The sequence below is a fragment of the Vidua chalybeata genome, chromosome 7, assembly GCF_026979565.1.
Source record: "Vidua chalybeata isolate OUT-0048 chromosome 7, bVidCha1 merged haplotype, whole genome shotgun sequence".
Classification (NCBI taxonomy): domain Eukaryota; kingdom Metazoa; phylum Chordata; class Aves; order Passeriformes; family Viduidae; genus Vidua; species Vidua chalybeata.
The window spans coordinates 33,532,803-33,549,925 of NC_071536.1; the positions used below are offsets into that span (position 1 = coordinate 33,532,803).

The window sequence follows — 17,123 nt, forward strand, 5'->3', positions numbered from 1 at the left end:
TGAATGATAGAATGATAGAAGTTGTCTACTTGTCTTTGAAATTCAGAAGCCAGTTTCTGTTGGACCAATTTGTGAGATGGACTCAATCATCCTTCCAACTCAAGATATTCTATGATTCTGTGAACTTTTAGATCTGTGGATCTAAACCAGTTTAGCTGCAGTCCAGTCCTAAGATGTTAAGTTTTGCTCGCATTGATGGCTTTTAGAGATTACTGCTTCATATTCACCAAAGCAAGCGTGTGTGCAGCCCTACCTCTTGAGCTGACTGTCTTTCCTAGGATGTGTCTAATCAGCTGTTGTGGATTAGTTTAATTTCAAGACTGTTGGGGCAAATTAGCATCAAATACAGTTTGGTCCTCTGGCAGAATTGAGTTTAGGCCGTTTTTTCTCAATTTCTTTCCTTTAAAGTATCAGTTGTTTTTTGCACAAAGTTTGACACAGGCATAGAGGAGGCCTGAAATGAGCTGTGATTCTCAGAATCTCCAAGGTGCAGCTGTGTGCACAAATGTGACCACTGCTTTGCCATGAGAGATAACAGGGCAACAAATGTCTGATCAGCCCCCTCCTGACAACATCTGTGAGTATGAACTTTTGCCTGCTGACAGCAATTGTACCAATTCGATGTGAGCTTTGCAGGTGATGCCAGTCTGCAGAAGTTAATGAGGAGAACGTTCTGCTGCTCTGTACAGCTCCTTTGCAGCAAATGACAATGCAGCACCTCTCTCCAGAGAGCGCAGGCCGGTGCTTTTCACAAATCTTACGGATTTTAAAAGAGAAGAAAACCAAAACAACCCAAACCACCTCATACTAGCTGTGAATCTGCTAAAGAAAGATATTTCTTTGTTACAGTTTGAATCAACTTTCTGTTGACTTATACAAACTCCTGTTCCAAGTGCACAGAAGAAAGATTAGCATTTTCGATTTGGTGAACTCTTGATTGTGTGTAACTGAAGCATTTAGGGAAAAAATGTCTTCATTTAATATACTTTCACATGCCAGTGATTTGTTGGAGTAAGAGTAATGGAGTGAAACTAAGGAGGGTTAAAGATCACTTTGGCTGTATACCAGGAAACAAACCCAACAGCAATAGATTATTTGAATAGAATATTTTCCCAAGAGGAATCGTGGTGGAAATACGCCTCTTTTGGGTCCTGTAAAACTAGACTGGGCAATGAAAATGAAAAATGCTGTAAGAAATAATCTTGCATTTCTTCTCCAGGGAAGTGCATAGATGACTGCTGTAGGGGATGGTCTGGGATATCTAATACAGAGCACAGTGGGTTTCCTCATTACAGAACAATAATGCAAGGCTAATGCTGAGGGATTTTTATCAGCGAGCTTGGCTGATGTAAACTAGGCAGTTTTAGCTCCAGCTCTGCTGAGCATGTGGGCTTTCTCACAGCTGAGGTAAAGTTCAACTTTATTTTTCAAAGCCTTAGGATAGAAAAGAAAATTAAGAGAAAAGCCTGAAAATAGCATGTAAGCAACGTTACAGTTTTTACAGCTAATAATATTACCTTGCTAATTTTGAGCTGCTGACTTCAGTGTCATCAGTTATAGCTACACCATCATCCTTCTCAAAAGTTGGGCATTTCCCACGTGCTATGTTGTGCCTTGCTGGGGCTTTTTTGCTGGAAGCACCATGAGGATGTGCTTTTAAATTCTGGACTCTAAGTTGCAGCTATTTTGAGATGTCTGTGACCCCAGCTGCCTGCCCTCTCTCTGCTGGAGTGTACTGTCCCCAGGCAGGGGTGACAGGGTGTATATGGAGTTTCTCAGCTGTCACAGCCCAGTCCGTGGCAGTATTTTTTCTCACTGGAAAAGTGTGGAGAGAGTCATGAATTGGCTCGTGGTGTGGCTGCTGATTGTGTCTCCTGGCAGGGCACAGGCTTCCAGCAGAGCTGTGGGGCTGGCAAGGGTGACATGGTAAGCATGAAGCACAAAGGAGCAGCCAGAGCTTCTGCTTTAAGCCCCAAAGCTTGGGTTTGTGTAAACTTAGTTGCTATTGCATGGTTCCAGAGCAAACATAGACTTAAATAAGCATTTTTTAATATCATGTTCTAAAAAAGCCTCAAACCTTTTTAAGTGTTACAGGCTGCCTCTTCAGTAAGTGTCATAGGGGTTTCCTGTGTGTAGCCCAACTTCTGCTCCCTTCTTTTGCCCCAAAAAGGAGAAATTTCTCATGTTAGAAGTACTGCAGCTAATGTAAAAGTGTAGTGCCTCCTTAACCTATATGTTTTCTAACTTAGGGGATGGATGTATGTTGTTGCAATTGTGTAAGAGTGAGTAATTCTGTTCGCTCAGATGGTGCAGTGATGGATGGGGATTGAAATCAATAAATGCTGAACACTGCATTTAAATTTTTGTAGGTATATCTTAAGTATGTTTTCAGAGGAGGTAATAACTGAACAAATTGAAAAAATGCTTAAGCTTTCTGCTTAACTGCTTTTAATAGACCTTTCAGATATCTGTTTTTGTGTTCTGGATCATCCAGCAGGAAACTTAGTTTACTAGTTAGCTGTTTAGGAAATACAACAGCAATTCTTCCAAAAAGATCAATTGTGAAGGGATACAAATCCTCCTAATTAAGAAAGCAATCCTATTTTTTGCAAAGATCATTTTTTTTGTACTTACTAGTAACAATTGTAGGAATTTATATTAGCTTAATTAGCTTTTAAGACAAACTCTTAAACAAAAAAAATTCAAGCCATAGGCATTTTATGCTACCAAATGAGTGTGACTCAGGTGGTGGGTGGCTGTTACACCAATCCTTCTGTGATCAATGAGAAAGGGACATGGCTTTTTTCACTCTTAAGTAGTTTGGCCTTCATAAGCTGATGCTGCCTAGAACTGTGTGATCCAGCTGGATCCAGGTGGGGCAGTGCAGAAATAACTTTGTCTTTGGCCTTAGAATGTCTTTCACTTCAGACGTAACTATTTTGATTGGGTTTGTTTGTTTCCTTCATTTTTATATTCATAAATGTATTCTTCCTCAGCCAAGAAGTGAGAAGATGGTGTTTTTCCCAAGAATTTGCCTTCTTTGTAATTTGAAAAACGAAAATTATTCCTTGAACAAATATTGATAGTTTTATATAAAACACTTACATATTAATTATATAATACTATGTAATACTTTATTCACTGATCATTTAATGAGAGGAAATTAAATAAGTATCTCTGTAACTACACCATGTTTATTTTGAATGAGTTTTTGTGAGTTGATGCTACTGAATGAAGAAGGACTTACTTTGGATTTTTTTTTTTAAGCCAAACCCTCCAAATTTCACAAACTGTATTTGGTTTCTGAATTATTTATTTACTAGGAATAAAAAGTTGGAGGAACAGAATGTTATTTACCAGTTAAACTTCAGAAGATGATCTTTATTTCAGCCAGTGATGAAATATCAGAATTTCCAGGGAGGGGATGAAAAATTAATTCATAACAACTTTGTATTTTGTGCAGTGTTGAGCCTTGCTCAGGAAAAGGCTGTCACCATCCAAGTGGAATATGCAGTACACACACTTGGAATTTGTTGGTGTGACCCTGGAGGGAGCCACTTTGATCCTGGAGGCCTGAGCCATGGGAAGAAGGGATGCTGGAAGGAAGAGGCTCAGCAGGACTGAGTTCACAGCATGCTTTTCTCCTCATTCTTGAGGGAGCAGGACAGGGTCACTGATTTGCTTGAACCATCTTTGGGATGGATTCTGGCAGGCTGGATTTAACTTTTGGGCTGTGTTGGGTACCCTGCAGAAGACAGTTTGTTCAGCCATCCTACCAGCAGAGTGCTGGCTGCAATCCCTCACTGAAATACCGAGGTAAACCATTGCTGTTAATGGTTTAATGTGCAGCACCTCGTGTGCACCTGCTGCCCTGTGCCTGCCCTGGCAGAGCTCCGGGGATCTGCTTCCTGCACTGAGCTGCTCCTGGGGAGAGAGCTGGCCCAGCATCCTCCTAACAGGGCAGCTCTTCAAACAGCTTTATCCAGTGCTTTGTGGGTTTATTATTGGGGGCGAAGAAACTTCTTCTTTGTGTGTTCCTGTGTATGTGGTGCTTTCTTAACGAGCTGGTCACTTTTTCAGTGAAAAAGTTGAGATAATTCCAGCACAAGATGTAAGAGACTGGGTATGTGCTCTTGTCTAGCTCTGAGAGGTTAAAAAGTAACTTTGTTTAGAATAATGTTGATAAATACTCAATTTCAGACAGGGGAAAGAAGATAATATTTTTGAAAGTCATGTTATTGTTGTAGGAAGTCACTTTGAATCTTAAGATCTCTTCTGATCTGATACAGCTTTCGATGAAAATATGTGCAAATTCATTTTTTGGAAGGTAGCCTCTGCTTTCTTTACACTGTGTGTGCAGGTAATTAATTAACAATAATCAATTTCACGTGGCTTTAAGTTTAGCATAAGTATTTGTTTGACTAGGAGAGCACTTCAGTTAATTCCTAAATAAAATGTGCTTTGAGAAATTTCCTTTTTAAATGTTATTTCTGCCTACTTGCTCAATGTAGAAGGATCAGCTCCTGGAAGATCTGAATTTAACAGAATCTGGTATATTTGCAGAACGATTATCAGGTGAAGCCAGTACCTTTCTTAACAGACCAGGAAAAGTGATGAGCCCATCGTGTTTGGGATCTGGAAGTGTTCAATGAAGACGATGAACACAAACTCTGAATTAAATCAGCACTGGCTGCTGTACACTATTCAGTATATCACTTCATTAGAAAAAACTCCAAGCAAAGGAACTTGGCACCCTTTAAAAATACATCTCATTTTTCTTTTGAAAACCAGAATCTTCTTTTACCCCATCCATTAAAGCTTGTTCTCCTGTTCCCAGTGCATGTTTGCCCTGATGGTCAGACATTTCTGCCTGGCAGAATGGCCACACAGACTGGTTTGTTGGGCTGTGTCCAGACAGGCACAGCACTGCTTGAAAATTCTTAGAGCTATTGTCTGATAATGTTCCCTCATTTCTACTGCTTTGTTCATGATAGCCTGCAGAGTAATAAGTGCAGGTTCTAGCATGAAAATTGTCCCTCTAAGATGTTTCATCCTGCAGATAGCAGACCTGTCTTCCTGCACATCACTGATTTAATTCCACCCTGTCGTTCCCTGACTGGTTTTGTGAACTGCAGCTCTCTCTGTTCCCAACCATTTGGTCTAATGGGCTGTGATGAGGGGTTGGTACTTGGAAAACCATTTTGTCAGAGCTGATGACAGTGGCTGATCAATGATTCATAAACAATTTCTTCAGAGTAGTATTTAGTCTCCTCCCCATGTGAAGCATGGTAGACCAAAGGGTTGCATCTCTATTCTCACCTTCAGGCTGCTCGTGCAGGGTCCACTTTGCCCTGGTGACCATTGGTGGCCACTCAGTGTGGTCTGGCTGTACGTCTACAGACTGCAAAAGCCCTTCTCCAAACACCTCTCCGTTTCAGGACAGCATCTTGAAAGCTTGTGTTCTCTCACCTTGTAGCTCTGGTAAATATTCCCATGAGCCCACCCAAATCCCAATTAATTGATTAATTGAAGTGAAGGGCAGATCTGCAGTACTGTTGAACTATTTCCATCCTTCTCCCTCTCTTTTGGTACATGTTAACAGGGCATCAGAAGCTCTGTTCATTCACTTTCCCATTATTCAGTTTGTTTTGGTTGGTCCTTTGTTTTATTTACTTTGTGTGCTCAGGCATACTAAAAAAACAGACAGCTCCTCAACACAGACTCCAGTATCAAGGATTTAAAGTTACTGCTTTCTTCCAGTTTTCTCAGTCTAAAAATGTGATTGGCTTAGTAAATCCATGCAAAAAAGTGAGATGTTAATCTGTTCCTCAGAGGTGTATCAGGAGGTTATGAAAATCAGTTGTCTGGTACTAGTGCTGTAAAGGGGAAACTTTACAAAAAGCTGAGGCTGTTCAGAAGAACCTGAGAAGTGTACTTAGGTAAAATCAGGCTTTCCTTAAATAAAGGCCATGCAGCAGGTGGAAGCAGCCTCTGAAGCACAGCTGCCATGGGTAGAGCAAGTACAGAGACAAGGCAACAGATGGACCTGAAAATAATTGCAAATAACTACCTTTGCTTAGAGTTAAATTCTCAGTGAATCAAGCTGATTTAGCTGTGAGATGGGAGTAGGCAGATAACTACTGGTAGCTGGCCCAAGGTCACTGAACACTTTCTTAAAAGAGATTGTGTACAGCAGTTATTTTCAGGCTTTTCCAATTTAGAAACCCCTTCAGAGCAAATTTGGCTCAGATCTGCTGCTCCTTCATAGTTACTGGAGCTGACTGGTCTAATGGGCTGAAGAATTGAGGTACAGATGAGAGGTGAGGCAGTCCTGTGCATCTCATGCAAATGACAGAATAAGGAATGGGCTGTATTTCTTCTTGCTTTTAGCTTTGGAGAATCGAGGAACAGTAAGCAGGGTCAGTAAGGCTGAGGTAAGTTGTTCTGACCCTTTCAGGATATGGTTCTTTGTCAAAATCCATTGCATTTGGGGAACAGCTTCAGTTGTCACCACTGAGTAGGATGTGCTTCTAGAAGTAATGGTGATATAAGTGCTAATATTTGCTTTATAAAAGCAAAAGTTCATATGTATCCTTCCCAGGAATTTTACTCTGAGTGGTTCTGTGCAGAGAATCAAAACCAATTGTAGACATGTAAGCAAAAACTATGTAAACACAACATGCACAATAGATGTGTTTCCTGCTTAAAAAAACATGAAGCAAACAGGTTATCTTAACTTTAGGGATGATGTTTGTTTTTCATTTGTAGAGAGTACTAATGGAAGTACTGAATGTTGCCACAAATGTAAGTTTTATTTGGGGAAAACTGATTTATTAAAGACAGCTGAATTGTATTTATTATTAATTTTCAATGTCTCAAGGATCCATATCTTAACAGGAGACCTATTCAGTATTTTGTTTTCACCCTGTCATAGCAGATCTGTTGGTAGAGATTCATTAAGAGATATGATTATAAAGCATCTGCTTCTTCATCTGGTAAAAACTGAGAGTTAGCTTTCTTTTCAAGCTTTTATACCTCTGTGATTCAGAGCAATCACCTGTCAGCAGGCTTTGATGTGGAAGGGCTGCTTCATACCATGAGTGAGAAGCAGTACCAGAAAGGCAGGGGACAAAACATCCAGTGAGGATCACAGCATTTCACAGAGCAGAGTTCTTCCTGTAGGAATAATGAACTTGTTACATCATGACTGAATTGTACGTGCTCTTGCAGTGTCTTTTTACCAATGTTTGCATAAAACCTTGTTTCTAAGTGTTGCTCCATCCCTGGAGAGTTCCATCATGTGATGTGCAATCACATCTTTTGAGGAAGACAATTAATGCTGTTCTGTCACAGCTAAAAAGAGCTGTACAGTGAAGCAGTCAAATGTTGCAGAAAGATGGTTGCTTTTAAGTGATAGCAGGATATGTTTGAAAAAACTTTCTTTACCAATAGAAAATGTTTTGTGGCAGAAATAATTGATTTTTTTCTGGTTTGATCAAGGTTCATTTCACTTTTTTAGCAATTTAATGAAGCGGCTTAAGTGAGAGGCTGTGCTTGTGACAGGAAACTGTTCACAGCTGACAGCAAACCCTCCCTTAAAGGAGAGCCAGCCAGGAACCCAGAGCTGCCCTCTCACTGCCCACCTTCCTTCATTAGCCATGCCCAATTACTGCTGTGTAGCCAGGTGTGGGGATCTGGGCAAGTGACTCAGTTCCTGGTGGGCAGGAGGAGCTGCACTGCTCTGTTAGGGGGTGGGAGTTCATGACAAAATCGCTTTATTTGTTGTTGGGGGATGAGTAAAACTTTTCTGGCTTTGTCCTCTGAGAAGGAATGAGCATGGTTGTGGTGATTATAGTTCTTCAGCTGTGTCTGTTAAAGATCTGTGAAAGAAAATACTGCTGGAAATGCAGGTCTGATTTCCTACCCTCCATTCAGAAATCTCAGGGTTGTGTGAACCTGTTCTGCTCACAGGTGGCTGAGTGTTCTTATGAATTATGGCTGGGTGAAAACCTAAGGCACTGTACTAATAACTGAGTGCTCTGGGTACTCTGCAAGTCAGAGGAGGAGAGCCTGAAGAAAGTTATAACGCTTCTGGAGTGGCCAAAGTGGTAATTTGCAAAGGGAGTGTTGAAATATTGTCATTAGTGGTGGTGTGTGATGCAGAGGTGCTTATTTTTATAAATTATTTTGCAAGGGCTCAGCCTGCAGGTTTTGAGTACTAGTGGTTGTTAAATGTGTGACACCCAGCAGGGCCATTGTCCTCTTTTCAGGTTTAATTTTCAGATGCATCATTTAGTAAACACAGTACTATGAGTTTTTGTATTTCCCACACCGAAAAGGGATGAACAAAATGTATAAATTACTTTTTTTAGGAGAATTACTGAAGCTTGGATTGCTCTCTTGATACTATAAACCTGCAATAAGTGGCAATGTCAAGGGTTCCCACCCCACCTCCTCCTGGGGAGATGTCCAGTGGACCTGTGGCTGAAAGCTGGTGTTACACCCAGGTAATCTACATAAATTCCAATGGCTTCATTTTCTATTATTGTCATAATAATTGTTAAAAAAAACTAAAGTTATTACTGTATTGAAAAAGTATGGCTGACAAGCTAAATAGTTCTCATAGTTAACGCTTGATACGTAAGTTAAATTTTCTTAACATTTTCTGATCTTTTGTTCAGGTTAAAGTAGTAAAATTTTCATACATGTGGACCATTAATAACTTCAGTTTTTGCCGCGAAGAAATGGGTGAAGTTTTAAAGAGTTCTACATTTTCATCAGGGCCAAATGACAAAATGAAGTGGTAAGGTCTTTACTTGAGCAAGTGCTTTGGGTTTTGTTTTTGGGTTATTTTGCTCACAAAAATTGTAAAGTTAAATTAAAATAAATATTAAAACTTGGGCACTTCTTGGAGGGTTACTGTAGGTATGGATTGATTCTAGTTTCAAAATGTCAGCAGTCACAAAGGAAACATTTATTTCAGTAGCATTTATGATTGTGTCTTGTAAAAGTATTTCTGAATTTATTCTGGGTACCATTAAAAAATTGCAATTTCTCCATTTTTTTCAGGTGCCTGAGAGTGAATCCAAAGGGATTAGATGATGAAAGCAAAGACTACTTGTCATTGTATTTGCTTTTAGTCAGTTGTCCAAAAAGTGAAGTCAGAGCAAAATTCAAATTTTCCTTGCTGAATGCTAAAAGAGAAGAAACAAAAGCAATGGGTAAGGGAATATTAATGTGGTTTTGTAAGAACATCAGCAATGTAATTTTTTTAAGTTGAGAGCAGAATTTAATATTGAGATAAACTTTTAAAATACTTTTTTTTTAATTTCCTTTTAGAAACATAATCATAAAATCCTGTTCATATTTCACACGTTTCTGATCACTGAGCTATGTTAATTCTATCCTGAGCAGTATAAATTACAGCACATTGCCAACTGCTGTCACTCCAGGTCCTTGTCACTTAGTTTTTCCAGCAGATTATTCTTGTTTCCTGTTAGTAGAGGTGGATTTGTTTGTTTGTAGCTACATTGGAAGTGTTTGATTTCCATTGTTAAATAGGATAAGCAGACATGGCTGGAATTTTTTAGGCATCCTTTACAATATTTTGGTCTATTTCAGCTGATTTACACTGTAATCAGTTTAAAAATGTGTCCCATGTACCCAGGGAATTAGAAGACTTTGAAATAACTGGTGATTTGATTTAATAGTTTTGTTGATATGAAAATTATGTGGAAGGATCTTAGTTTCAGACTTGTGAGCATGACCTTCACTGGGAAGTCTTTTTGGGAAAGCTGGGATTCTTGTGGAAATGAATAATTTGATGCTCATCTCCACTGAATTTGTTCTGCTGCAAGTCCTGTATATGAAGAATATCTATTTTTCTTCCCTTCTTCTACTCCAGGACTTAAGAGCTGTTTCAGGTCCTATTTTGTTGCAAGTTCTGCATTTCTTACAAGAAGTCTGTAGTTCTGCAGTGTTTATACCCAAAGCTCACACTACTTCTCTTTAAGTAACTAGGCCCACTTGTAATCTTCAAATTAAACCTACAGAACTGAGTTCAAATGTAAAAATTAAATTATTGGACTCTTTGGAAGGAAGGTAAATACATATGTTTCACATGCATGTTTCGCTCTACTAATGGTGGTGGTTTCTTCAGTCCCAAACTTCCTCTTCTGGAGCTTATATGAGCAAAACTACACTTGGGTACATTTGGAGAGTCATTTGGACTTGACACAGTCCCGGAGTGGATTGGTATTTGTAATAAAATGTGAATCTGCATCAAAACCTTCTTGGAGATAATCATAGAAGCACAGAATTGTTGAGTTTGCACAGGAGCTCTGGAGGCTCAGGGTCAGTCTGAGCAGTTTCCTTGGGACTTGTGGTGCTTTGAGATCTCCAAGGATGGAGATTCCACAGCTTATCTGGGCAATCTCTTTTAGTTTCTATCCAGGTCCTGCTGGAGCTTTGTTTGCCTTAGGGGTTCACTGTGGGTTCTTGTTGATTTGTTGTCCCTCAGGACCCCAATCAGTGACTTGTTTGTTCCTGACCAGTCTGTAGGAAACACCCAGATCCTGACCCATCAACTCTGCTGGTTCATCATCCACTGCAGTGCTAAAAATCCTGTGAGTGGGTGTGTCTGCAGCTTCTGCAATAGTAGCTGTGCTGTGTTTGGCACCACAGGAGTTATAAATATCTTTTCACTTTGGGAAATTACCAACAGAAGTCTTATTTCTTGGACTCTCCAGCCATTTGCCATCTGCTTCTGTGGGTGCTGTGTATTCACTGAGACAGGAAAATGATGCCCCACTTCCAATGTCCCTTGTAAATTGATAATTCTCATGCATAGGCTGCTGCTTCAAGGGATGAAGCTGTGTATGAAACAGATAATGAACTAACATTTCAACTTTATTAGAAGAAAAATACATTTGCACTTTTGTTGTGCTCTATTTTGGTTCTTAATTTTGGGTGTTAACGCTGGTTGTTGCTGCTAAGAGTAAAATCTAAGTCTGCAGAGTAAAGAATTGGGCTGAATCGAGAAAAGAAATTTGTGAACGTTTTTGGGAACGTGAATTTCTGATTTTTTTTTTCTTTTAATTCGATGTAATGAGGTTAAAAGTTGGTAAAAGTGTGAAAACACGAATCCAGATGCCAAAAAAACTAGACAATATTTTTTAAAAACGTTATTTTTTAACTTGGTATACAGGTTTTCAAATGTGAGCAGTGTTGTGTGTTTGTGCTGTTGCCCTCAAAGCCCACACTGCACTTCAGGGAGTGCATTTCCCTCTGCTGCTGTGCTCTGCACGGGCAAGGGCTTGTTGATGCAGGAGTGTGGTGAGGTGACAGGGACAGAGACCTCACACCTCCTGCAGTGGCAGCTCCTGGCAGGCTCTTCAGTGTATTCTGAAAATACAGTGAAAATATCTACAGGATATTTTGCTTGATATAATCCTGGTGAAGAGCTGCTCTGAATATAATTGTTCCAGCTCTTGGAGGTGAGGGCAGTGTGTGACACGTGTGTGTTTTCTGTAGTACATGCTCCAGTGTGTTCCAGGGGTGCTGCCAAGGTCAATAGTGTAGGGAAGTCTGGCTTTGCTGCTGGCTTTATTTTGGAAGCTATAGAAGGAAGGATATTTTAACAGATTCTGTCATGAAAAACTTTGCTTTTATTACAAACTTCTGACTTAAACTTCTAAAGTGCTCTCTGGAAGGCTGAAGCATCTCTGTGTACAGCAAATGAGATGGTGATGTGTTTCTTGCCCAGCTTTTTTGGAATGAAAGAAAAGTTCTTTCTTAAAGAACTCTTCATGAGATCCCTTCCCACTTCCCCCTCTGCTCGTATTTCAGTATTCTTGCTGTCTTCATTTTGAACAACTTTTCTAAATTTAATTCAGAATGTGCTTTATTCTACTTAGATTCTCAAGGCCATTCCCAAATAACCTCCTTCCCATATTTTACTTTAAGTGTAGGGTGCTCTTTCCTGTGGTTTGATTCGGGCAACAAGTGGCCACTTTTCAGTCAACCAGCCATGTAAAATGTGTGATCTTACTGAATTTACATGTGTTTGCACTGAGATGACTGTGGGAATTCTTTTTTTGGCTGTGAGCTTTAGAAAAAAAAAGTTGTGTGGTCACAACAAATCTGATGGATTAAAAAAAAAAAATTCTTATAACTAGGGCCAAAAGATAAATATAATTAATATATTTTATGACCAAAAGATAGTTTAGTAGTTGAAAGCTTTCGTTTCTGTCTTGCTATTTTAATGCTCTTACTGTATTTCAAAATAATTTCAACCTGTGAAACAAGATTTTCCATTTCAGGAAGAAGTCAAACCAGATTGTTATGACAACTGCAGAGCGTTGTCAGGATGGGTTTGTGATGACAAATTCATTGTAATGGTGCTTCCCTCTGAACAATTCCTGTTTTGACACATTGGCATTCTTAAACACTCACTGAAAAACTCCTTGTGCTGGATGGTGCCTGAGAGATCTAATGAGAGGATATGGTTCAAATCACAAATTGTGCTCCACCAAGTTCTTTCAAGTGTTTTATAAAATAACACCATTACAATATTAAAAAGGTTTTAATCAGTTCTGTGTTTTTTAGAAATGTGATACATGATCCAAATGTATGAAACTGATTAATTTTTTTATTAACACTTAATCTTGATGTGGAATTAGGTGCTATTTGTTAGTATTTTCCTTTAACTTGCTCTATTTGTACACAATTTTTTATCAGAAAGCCAAAGAGCATATCGATTTGTGCAAGGCAAGGACTGGGGGTTTAAAAAATTTATCCGAAGAGATTTTTTACTAGATGAAGCTAATGGTCTTCTACCAGATGACAAGCTTACATTATTTTGTGAGGTGGGTATTAATTTTTAAGTAATAAAGTTTTAAATAAAATGTTTCCTGCTCTAATAAATAGAGATTTATGTTGATTTGAAAAGTATCATACTCTAAAATTGTCTTCTGAAAACTATAAACTTGGTAAAATATACATTGCTTTGTCTGCGTTGCATTTTATTTTATTTTTTGGTGCTTGTACACTGAGGTGTGGAATATTGAATTGATCACTTGTAAACTGCTGGACTTCTCTATGAATTTGCCACAGTTACATCAGAATTGACTGTAGAGTTATTTATGCCAGAGGTGGCTGGTGTGTGCTGTCTAGAGAAATGCTGTTTTACTGAGGTCACTTTTATTTAAAGAAGTTGTATTTAGAATTAGAGGATTGGTTTTCACTGGATAAGCATTATCCAGTGCTTATCCACTGGTTCACATTATAAAAGAAAACCCAACTGATCGTCAGAATCCATATTCCTTTAATATCCTAATTGATAGCTTTAACCAATGAACAGGTCTTTCTGGTAAATTAAACACTTTATTTTTTGACTAATTGTTACATTTTATTTTCTGAGCGAATGCAAGTATCTTGTAGAAGGTGTGCTTGATACTGAAAATTAACATTGAGAGCTGTGGTATAAATTTAACTTCATGGTGTATTGTGGGTCCCTTCTTCTATTTATGTCCATAACCTAAATTTTCATACTAAATTTCAGTAAAAAGCTAACTTGGTGTTAAAAATGGAAAGCAGAGAAAGTAGCAGTGTAAGTGGAGTGTATGTTGAATATATATTGGCTGGTTATCTGGGCTGCCATAAAGTGATTAGTGACTTAGGAGGATGATAGATGCTCTAACTGCTAATAAGTTTGCTTTGATCTGTGTATTTACAGGAAACGTGTAAAATTGTCTTGGCAAGATTACAATTTAATTATATGTCATTATGCTGGGTAGGAAGAATAATTGAAATGTGGCCCTTGAGACTAGATACTGCAAATATAGTGCATCTTATTTTCACTTAGACAAGTTAAATTAGCTGCATGATAAATTTGTTATGAATACAATTATTTGGGTGATAAAAGCAGATATAACAAGTGTTTTATGGTTCTGTAAAGATACTTTTGAGTATTTTCTCTTCTTAAGTTGTCCTCCTAATGAGCACTTTGATGTAAATAAGCAGCTCTTAAAAGTAGCATTTGGTTTAGGAATAGATCACTCTAATTTTAGAGATTAGGTTTGTTTAAAAAAATATAAGTAGAAGAAATACTGAATTTCCACAGAGAAATACTGTTATTTAAATTCTGATGCTAATCACTGAATTTAGCTGTGTTTCCCTACAAAATGTCTTGATGTTTTAATGTGAGTGGCTTTTGTGAAGTGTTGGACCTACCCTGGTTAAAAATGTAGAAGGAAGTAAAACATTTTCACAGTGAACATGTTAAAATAACTTCTGGCTTGTTTCAGGGTGAAGGAAAAACTTGAAAATCTAAATATTTTAAGAATTTCTTTCTTTGGATGTGTGATACCAGGTCTTCAGCGGTCCTTAGAAATGACAGGTGTTGTTTGAAGGACCTGTTTCTATAGACAAGCCTGAAGTTTTTGTCCTTTTAAAACTTTACTGTTAGGCTTTAATTTCCATCTTTGCCTTCCTACTTGTTTCCTGTTTAGAAAACTGACTTACCATTTCTTAAGTATTGCACTTGCCTTGATAAAACTTGTCAGATGTAGCAGGTATTTAGTGAAGGTCTCTGATAACTGACTGTTGGTGGCCCTTCTTCCTGTTGGCTTGCAGGAAGATTATTTGATTGTCTTTAGCAGCAAAGATATTCATTCTGTGTTACCAAAGGTTCTCAAGATCAGCTGGATATGCCTTTGGATGGGACCTGAAGGGCTGTTAAGTTTAATATTTTGTGAAGTCTGGTGCTGCCAGCAGAAACTAGTGATTAAGTACAGCCTCAGATTTTTGGGCACACTGATCTCTGACAGAATTCTCCCTTTCCATATAATCTGAAAGTACTGAAGCCTTGCAGATGTTCCATTTGCTAATGGAATAGAATGTTCTCTGCTTTCACAGATCTCTTACCTGCCTTAGCAGTCCAAGGAATCATTTATATCACCCTTATCATTAGACTACGACAGATTCAAAATCAAGAAAATCATGGACATTATCCGTGTTAAGTGTCATCACACAGAATTTCTTCAAGTTGATAAGTTTTCAATAGTTATATGGGATTAACTTGATGGGATTTCAGCTTTATTTAGATAAATTATAAATAATAAGAGGATGCACTTGATTTATGGCATGCCTGTTGGACTGAGATATGAAAGATCAGACCCCCTGTAAGCCTTTGTATTTAGAATCTTTAAAGGACAATACACGCCAGGTCACTCGGGTGGGGGAGATTGGAATTAAAACTTTGCTTGGGTTGTATCTTAAAAAGATGACCTGTAGCAAATTGTTGTGTTGCACGGCTTTCAGTATGTATTAGAAACCATTCTAAACCAGAAGTTTGGAAGGTCAGAGATCAGTTTAAGTGCACATAAAGTGTGTAGATGACTTTCCCTAGGCACTGACTGTAGCTAACAGGAGGATGATGTGTGGACAACTGGGACCATGAACTTTGAGTCAAGGCTCTGGAAAAGCAGAACGCTCCTCTGGCAACAGAAGATGAGCTTGGCTAAGCTAAAACTTCCTTTGTGTGTATGTATATCTCCTGAAATCACTGTGTGTGTGAAAACTGGGAAATAGCTCTATAGATTTTTTTCAATGTTTTAAATGTGCAGCCTAACTGTGAAAGGGAAATTTTGCTGTGCTTTGGGTTTCTCCTCTTCTTTTAAGGTGGAAGAATAAAAAGGAATTTCTTTTATTCACAAGGGAATATGAGATGATACAGGGAATTAGGCAGTGATTCAAATCCCCAAGCTGCTGTCATAATTGGATCATCCTCCTCCTCTTCTGGTCTGGAGTTTGGCTTGCAGTGCTCCAACTTTCTGTGAAGCTGAGCTGTGCTGTTTTTGCTTTATGCCAGATTTATTCCAGATGCCTTTGGAAATCAACCAAAACCCTGACCCTAGCAGTATCAGCATTTTCTCTTAAGATCTTATCCTAATTTTCTGTATTTGGGAGATGGAGTGATCAAAATCTTGAAGTATGGATCGTTATAAAGGTTTTATTCTCAGGTCTGTGCTCTCAGACAAGAGAAGCAAAACCTGCTTAGCTCTTCTGTTTTCCCAACACACTGATTAAAATGACTTAGTATGTGAAGATAACTGAAAAAGCAGAAAAGAGTGCTGCTGTCTTGTTCAATTCTTGTATGAAAGACTTAAATGGGAATAATGCCAGAAGATTCACTTCAAATGCATATATTTCACTTTTCTTCACTGGTTCTCTACAGAAGCTGCATCTTGTGAGAACGCATTTCATTACTGAAGTTACCTACTACACCTTGTATTTTGAAAGTAATGGCTTTTAATCTTGTTTGGAAAACAATTACTTGTGGTTCCTGCCTCATCTGGACTAAGTAAAACAAAATAATGAAGGAGCTGTTACTTGCACTTAGTTTGCATTATCACACTGCAGTTGATGTGTAAACATAACTGTCAGTACAATAAGGGATAGCTTATTGAAAAATTCTACAGATTATTCTTCTGAAACTTTTCTGTGACCATGTGATCCTGATGATCTGTATGCAATTGTATATTGTGTATATTTTACTGAGATGGGTGAAGTGTTGAACTGTTAATTTAACTCTGAAATAGCATTAACTTGTTTTTGTTCCCACTGCTTTTCCAAGAACTGTATCTGTCCTTATTTATGTTGGCATTTCTGTCAGGTGGCATGTGGTATTGTGCTCTCTTTTTGTTTTGGTTGGATAAGTACACAATATTAGAGTCTCTAAGTAAGCCCTATTTGTTTTATGTTACTTAAAAGTAAACTGTAAAGCACTGGTTTTTGCTTCTGGCCTAATGCCAGAAGCTTCACTGTTTTTTGCTTTGCTTTGGAATTGTTGGAATTCTAGCAATAGGTACTGTGATTTAATTGTTGTTGGCATTCAGTTATGAAGGAGTTGTCTTGCTGTGATTTTCTGTTAGGTAAGCGTGGTCCAAGACTCAGTAAATATATCAGGACAGTCTAATACAAACACTTTGAAGGTACCTGAATGTCGACTAGCAGAAGATTTAGGGAATCTCTGGGAAACAACAAGATTTACAGATTGCAGTTTTTATGTAGGAGGACAAGAATTCAAAGCTCATAAATCTGTCCTTGCAGGTACTTTCTAC

General features: G+C 38.4%; 1 protein-coding gene across 2 annotated transcripts in view; it reads left to right on the forward strand.

The window, feature by feature from the left end:
* The window catches only part of SPOPL (speckle type BTB/POZ protein like), a 37,211-nt gene that overhangs the window by 6,516 nt on the left and 13,572 nt on the right, over window positions 1–17,123 (forward strand). For both annotated transcript variants that reach the window (XM_053948032.1, XM_053948031.1), the window contains exons 2-6: window positions 8,373–8,507; window positions 8,682–8,803; window positions 9,070–9,221; window positions 12,739–12,866; window positions 16,935–17,112. In XM_053948032.1, coding sequence (XP_053804007.1) covers window positions 8,430–8,507; window positions 8,682–8,803; window positions 9,070–9,221; window positions 12,739–12,866; window positions 16,935–17,112 — 658 coding nt within the window. In that variant the 5' untranslated portion in view covers window positions 8,373–8,429. The remainder of the gene's footprint in view (window positions 1–8,372; window positions 8,508–8,681; window positions 8,804–9,069; window positions 9,222–12,738; window positions 12,867–16,934; window positions 17,113–17,123) is intronic.